The sequence below is a fragment of the Empidonax traillii genome, unplaced genomic scaffold (assembly GCF_003031625.1).
Source record: "Empidonax traillii isolate 1590-97213 ecotype Southwest subspecies unplaced genomic scaffold, ASM303162v1 scaffold200:size922451, whole genome shotgun sequence".
Classification (NCBI taxonomy): domain Eukaryota; kingdom Metazoa; phylum Chordata; class Aves; order Passeriformes; family Tyrannidae; genus Empidonax; species Empidonax traillii.
The window spans coordinates 520372-527688 of NW_020955393.1; the positions used below are offsets into that span (position 1 = coordinate 520372).

The 7317-nt window shown below is 35.3% G+C and overlaps 1 protein-coding gene across 6 annotated transcripts in view; it reads right to left on the bottom strand.

The window, feature by feature from the left end:
- Positions 1-7317, bottom strand: part of PCDH17 (protocadherin 17) — a 93003-nt gene that overhangs the window by 11120 nt on the left and 74566 nt on the right. For 5 of the 6 annotated variants that reach the window (XM_027886990.1, XM_027886989.1, XM_027886991.1 and 2 more), the window contains one exon: positions 1070-1144. The exons of the other annotated variant lie outside the window; for it this stretch is intronic. In XM_027886990.1, the coding sequence (XP_027742791.1) occupies positions 1070-1144 (75 nt within the window). The remainder of the gene's footprint in view (positions 1-1069; positions 1145-7317) is intronic. 6 annotated transcript variants of the gene reach the window in all.

Consider the following 7317-nt stretch of genomic DNA (forward strand, 5'->3'; position numbering starts at 1 on the left):
ACGACAAAAAAATAAATAAGAACCACCAGTATTTGCTTTAGACTAATTAATAATAATAAAAAAAATGGTTTATATTTTTAATACTTTGAATAGATATGAAAGATCTATATCTTCTGCACATATGTGTAAGCGGATGGACAATAAATACCACATAATATCTAGCCTAGAATGTAATTAACTCTGCTTTTCAAATCTTCCATAATTCCTGAAATATGTCCAGCAAACCTCCCAGAATTTATATAAAATGGTGGAAATTTTTTTATTATATTTTTTTTTTAATTTGAAGTGGGCAACTGTCTTTAGTAAAGAACCGAAATTACGATAAGGAGATATTTATTATAGGAGAAAAATAATGGGTACTTTGACATGTCCTAAACACTGTGTCTATATGACACTTCTATTGAGAACAATCAGCTAAAGTACTGTTTCTGTGGTTGGATTTCTGTTTAATTACAATTGATTTTGACATAAATGAGTACAGGTAAACAAATAGTTCTATACACATTCTTGCTGTTATTAAACAGAGTTGTCTCCAATCTGAGTATTTATATTGGTTTGTCTGTTTAAAGGTTTCTTTCAGTCAGGCAAAGCAATTATGCAGCTCAGATTAGCAAAATGACTGGCAGTAAAATAAGAGTGGACTGCCACATTTTCAAACCTCTTGAATCTCATGGTCTCTTCCTAATAATATAAATACAAGTTTCTGAGGTCTATAATCCTTACAGATTTTCCCTGGTTTTTGTTGTTGGGGCTTTGTTTACTTGATTTCTGAATCCAGGATAAAGACAATATATGTTTTATATTGACATGGCATAAAACACTTCAAAAGCCATAAAAATATGATGGCCTATGGATTTAATGGATTCTAGGATTCTATGATTCTATGATTCTAAATCTTGTTCACATTTGTCCCAAATAACAAATATTGGAGGAATATTTCAGGATTACATGGAGCACATAAAACATTTAATATAGTTCTTACAGAAGTATGCTTTAATTTCATGCTTATAATTCAATGACAATCACATATTTTTACTTAAAGACAACGTAAGAGAAAGATATGTGTTACCTGAAAATTTTCCATCCTCACAGCGGGCTGGTCCACAGATCCCAACAATGGGTCTTTGGCCTCTGCCTTGCTGTTCTGGAGGCAAATCAGACCTGTGAGTCACAGACATGGATAGGCTCTGCTTCCACAATTCACAATGTCAAAACTTCCACAGCAGAAAAACAGCTTTTATCTGTGGCTCAGACACAGCTCACAGCCCTTGAAATTTTTCACTGTGCTTCTCAAAGGTATGAACACTTAAGTTTATAGCTGGCAGTGAACTGGAAATAGTTGACCAGTAAAAAGGATACCTCATTTACTCCTATCAGAGGAGAAAGAGGAGAATGGACACCCAGACGTTGTTTTTCAACATCTGCCTATAAGTTGATTGGCCCTGACTTTAATTTGCAGTGAAAAGACCATATGACATCCTGAAAAGGCATTTTGGTCTCTTCCCCATCCCACCATAAAAAACTCTTCCTGGCTGCAGTGAGCAAATATAGAAAGGCAAACTGTGCCAGCCCTGCCCTTAGCAGAGAAGCTACTGGGAAACTTTAGTAATATGACAATTTCATAGTTTTAAATTGTAAATCTTTGTTGTAGAGCCTCAAAGCTGTTTCCTGAGAATGAAGGAAAAAACCCTGCAGTAATTAATAGATGAGAAAATGTTTGTGAATCTCTTAGAAAGCACATTTTTTTAGTATAACACATTTTCCTACTCCCGATCAAGGCAGTGTCACAGATTTTTCAATGGGGTGGTTTCAGCACTAGAATCTAAAAATGCAATGACTTTTAAATCTGAAACCTAACTGAATTTGTGTAACCATTTGCATAATTTGCATGATATTCACATTTTTTTACTAACTTTATTGTGAGCTAGTCATAGTATCAATAATTTCCATATCTAATTTGCAATATTTAGTAAATACTGCATATTGTACTGCTTCAATGTTTAGGAATCTAGTCATTAACCAGGACCATTGTGAGGCATCCTATGCAAATATTAACAGATTGTATAGTTAGAGACAAAAGGTAACAAGTGATTATGACAAACAAAAGCAATGAATGGGAAGGAAAGACAACATTAATGAAAATATAATCATGCTGTTGACATTTCCTGAAAATACCAGTATAAAAGCTCCATAATTTAAAGAAGCTATCCCCATCTGTCACACCATCAAGCCACCAATGATTATCTGTATATTACACCACTGAACCTTCCTCACTAGTTGCCAATTATCTCAGTATACAAATCTTTAATTAGAAGGTACTAAGCTTTTTGCTTTGTAAGCCTGCCTTAGATTTAGATGTGACAACTTGTTTACAGACATTGACTGAGGAGGGTGCCACTGAGGAGAGACACATGGCAAACTTTTGAAGAAATTTATTTCAATGTCCTTTTGATGGCTCTGTTTACTTTCTGACTATAGGTGGGCCCTGTCGAGTGGACACAATCTGTCAGTTTCTGTGTAGGAACTTGATTTTGACCAAAAAAAAATCAGTGCAGTAAAGCTTTTCAAATGCTGTTTTCCTTTGCAAAGTCTCATAAAAAATAATTACAAAGGCTATATGGATACGGAACCATTCCAAATCTGGCCACTTTGGTAAAGAAGAGTCTTTTCCTCCACATTCTTCTTAGTATGCCTGGATTTACATTCAAAATCTCCTTTGACAGCCGTAACAAGACCATGTCTGTTTTATACAGACAGATGGAAAAGCCTACTAGGTATCATTCTCTGCTTCAAAAGGTTGATGTCATCAGTGGGTCTATACTTTGGACTTCATGGGAGGTACAGTGCATCTGACAGAACAGGGGGAAGAACATTTTTCATGATGCTGCTCTCAGAAAATCCCTGAAGTTGCCCAGACATCTTAAAAAACTCTCACTTGGACATACGGATACAGAAATATATTCTTAGAAAAAAAGAAATTATTTAAGAGTTTAATATAGAATCTAAGTAACATATTCATTACTGTATGATTAAATGTTCCCCTGGACTACTGTTTAACAGATTGCTGGTGTTGTGTTTTATTGCCACCTTTGAAAAAGATTTGCAGAATGGGATTACCGTTATGCCAATTTATGAAGAATCCCCATTCTCTTAGCAATTTGAGTTTCATAGTGCGATTCTACGTAAATTTCTGCCTGGATAGTGCTCCAATTAGATCCGTCAGAAAGGCTAATTAAGGATACCTTTTTCAAATATGACTCTCTAAATATAACTAGTTTGGCAAAGAGAATTATACATGTAAACAGATTCAACATCATATTTTCAGGTTCTCCATGAACAGTAAACTAATTTCTGAAAGACATTTACTGAAAATGCCTTCAGAATATTCATACCTTCCTTTCCCTAGATCTTTCATTAAGAACTCTAAGTTCCAAATCACTTTCTTATATTTCAAGGATTGAAAAGATTATAAATACTAACAACAGTAACACAGAAAAATCTCTCCTGCTACTTACATTTATGCACAGCAGTTGAGCTGCTCAACAGAGACTAACTTTTTTACTTGTCATCTTTTCATTTGTTATGGCGTCAACTTTTGAACGGATGTCAGAGTACTTTCATGCCACAAAATATATCTTTAAGAAAAATTATCAGTTTGGGAACTGTTTCCAAAGATGTTGTCATTTTGTGTTCCTTGTTTTCACTAATATCTTCGCTTTTTAAGCCTGCTAACTGTTAAGAAGCTATTTTTCTGGTGTCTAGCAACCACTAATCTGAGCCATATTCTTATAAAAAGTGCATTTTTGTCTTGGAGATAGACTTAAAGGCTAATTACGAACAGCACCAAGTAAGATGCAGTCAGGGTAATTTCTGTTAGCTGTGCCCTCATCTTATTTATCTGAACACCCTCCAGAGGAAATCAGCATTGAGGCATTAGATAAGTTAAACATTGTTCGGGTAAAACAAGTAAAAGATGCAGATGCTTTCTTTAAAGCTGCTAAGGGATTCAGAATATGTCAGTCAGTATCAATCTATTGACATTCTTTAAGAAAATCTTTACTCTGTAGAGGTGATGAAGATACTACACTCCTAGAAATGGAGGAGACATGCTATAAAATGCAGTAAAACCTATACTAGATATGCATAATTGTTAACTTTCTCAGGCTATTTAAAACAACTGTTTCATTTAATGGAACTTATCACTATAATATTTACTTGATTTAGAGTTTCATGTATGCCTTCCACCATGACTTGATTTTGAAGTGTCACCCTCCTCCCAAGCTTTTTTTTGTTCTACTGGGAAAAAAAGGCAAGAACTCTCAACAGTTATTACTGGCTTGAATTCTGAGTATCACAGATAGTGGAAAGCAAAGAAATTTGAGCCCCAATATCTACTGCATAGTTCTTCACAAACAGCCTCTGGGTTTCCAAATAAAAATATAGCTTTGCTTTGTTTTTTTTTAACAAATACAATTGCTTTAATTCCCAAAGAGACAAAAATAAAGCACCTTGTCTGAAAGCAGGGCTCAGCCTGACCTTGAACAAATTCTATAAGGAATTAAGGTAAGAAAAATTGTCTTAGAGGAAAAAAAATAATTTATTTTTGTTTTGTGTCCACCTGTTACACAGGTGCCTGTACACAGGCACAGTATACACACTGCCTCTCAGGTATCTAAGAAACAGTCTAGCAGAACTCTAAACTTATTTATAAGCTCTCAAGTGACTCTCCGCAGTTCCAGCTGAAGATGGATACAAGGCAGCTAATTTGCTACCACCAAGGGAAAATGTTATAACATAAAAACATTCCCTCCCTTAGCTTCCAAACTGTTGAGCGCCTAGGGAGCCTCACTATTTGTAGAGTTGATACTATGCATATGCTTCCTCTGTAACTGTTGCATGCTTACATCTGGCATCTGTCTCTGTGTTAAACAGACTTAATTGTCCTGTCCCTAGCATTACCTAGGTAAAATCCCTCTAACCTAGATGGTTAATGCAAAAGAAATAAATGAAAAGATGTATATGATTTTTTTGGTAGCATCATTTTTGCATTATTGGCAAGATATGCAATGAGCTCTGTGCTGTGATTATGATCAAAATATTTTAGCTCTGCCTTCCGAGTAACTTTAGATCAAGATTATGCTTTTCTCTTAGCATGACATTTGAAACTTCATACATCTTTTTAATCGAATTGGGTTTTTTTAACCTGGAATTCATTTTTCCATTTATTCTCCTTTTATTTTTTCCTTTCTTGATTGTTGGTGTCACTCTTTTATCCACATCAGATTTCAGAGTATTTGATAATTTTCTAGACATAGCTGGACTGATTCTGAAGAGTTGTCATTTATTTGTGTGTGGGTGTGTGTGTGTGTGTTATTAAGGGGACTCTACATATTAGTACATTATTCAGCTCACTGTTTCCAGCAAAGTCAAGACTCAGGAAAAGCACTTGATTTCAGATTTCGGTATATTTTTAAAAGATCAAAGAATATGGAAAATCTTGTTCTTTTGGTCGGATAAACCATGCAGTAATACTCTAAAAGATGGAAATAGATGTATAGAACTAATACTAAACTGAAGGCCTTTTGAAGTTATTTTAACCTTTGTGTCAATGTTCATCTCAAAGTCCCCCAAAAAAGTATAAAACAAATACTTTTAATTGGGAAAACACACAGAAATGAGTTTTTCCTGTAAAATCAGATTAAAAAAAAGTTGCTGGTTTGACATCTGACATTATTCATAATTGTAAAGATAAAATATCCTCAAGGTGCTTCTTTTACTAAGATTTATTTATTTGAGCAAGACTATAGCAAACACAGTCTTTCCTAAAGCAACTGTACCTGCCTAAGTCCACTTAGGATTCAGAGTAAATCTATTTCTACAGCTGAGATCTTCTCAAGAGCCTGACTTCCTCCTATCATGCACATTAAATCCTAGTCAGCAGGAAGACAGGCCATAGGATTTTCACCCCTCCTGTTAAAGATTTATTATTATCATGCAACAGGGAAGCAAACCAGAGAGAGCCTCCATATAATCTCCTGTTTAAGGGAGAGTTCTTGTCAATCAAGGGACTAAATAAAAGCCCACAGGATGTAGATTCATATGCTGAATACTAGTTTCATGAGATACCAAGTAGCAGCTATAAGACAAAGAATAATTTCATTTAACAATGAATATCAGTGGGGTTGAGGTGTGTAAACTGGCATCATGAGTCCCCTTTTCTATGATGTGCTCTTAATGCACATAGTCCTTCCAGTGGTATGAAAATTTTCCATTTGCAAACTAATAATTAAGTGATTACATGCACATAAAACTTCTGGGATATCCACAGAATATTCATTCAGTATCTGGCTAGATCAAATTTCATTATTTTTTTCCACTAAGCTATTTTCTGGCAAAAACAAATTCCCTTCTTCCCTAACACTATACTATCATGTTTATACCAAGCTACTACTTTCTTTTACAGATTTAAAACTTGTGACAAAGTGCTGCATTTTGAATACCTGAAGGAACATACTGGGATCTGATGTTCTTCATTGAGGATAATTGTAACTTATCCACACCCTTCTTGCAGCTGATCCACACCCTTCTTGCAGCTGCAGCTCTGATCCCATCTAAGTTCATGTCAGAAGCATAGCAGGGAGTATCTTTGCTGATGTATATATGCCTCCACCATTACAAAAGCAAGATGATGTGTGATATCATGTGCAGTGGCATTTTATTTTATTTTTATTCCAGGAATTTAGGAAGAGAAGTCCAGATCAGCTGATGAACTACACTTTGTCTAGACAGTAAGTTGTCACGTCGCCAACTTGACCAGTTCACCATCCTGTCTTCTGCAGGAATTTGGGGGCAGAGACAGATGAGAGCCAACAGTCTTGTTGCCAACTCTTCTGTCCAGCCATATCTTGCTTTTGCAGCCCAGGCTCTGTTGGCTCACAGAGCTAGTGAACCCTAAACAGAGCAGAGTACTGGACACATTGCAAATTTATTGATATAGAGTGGCATACTTGGAATTCCCACCAGTCACTGATTCCATTCCCAGAAACAATTCTGATCTCAAAATTCTTATTTAAAAGGCTGAGTAGAACTGAGCTCTTCTATTCATTAAATCTACTGCTTTCAAAATCAACACAAATATTCCTTCTTTAATTAAATTCTCAGTTTAAATTTGGCAAGTGATTTTTGATTCAACAATGTTGAATTGGTATTTCTCAGAGAGTCAGACTATGATGATAAACAACTCTTAACAACTGTCAACAGCTCTGTTCATAAAACATCAGTCACAGTCCTCTGAGAAGCTGACACACTTATTTAGCA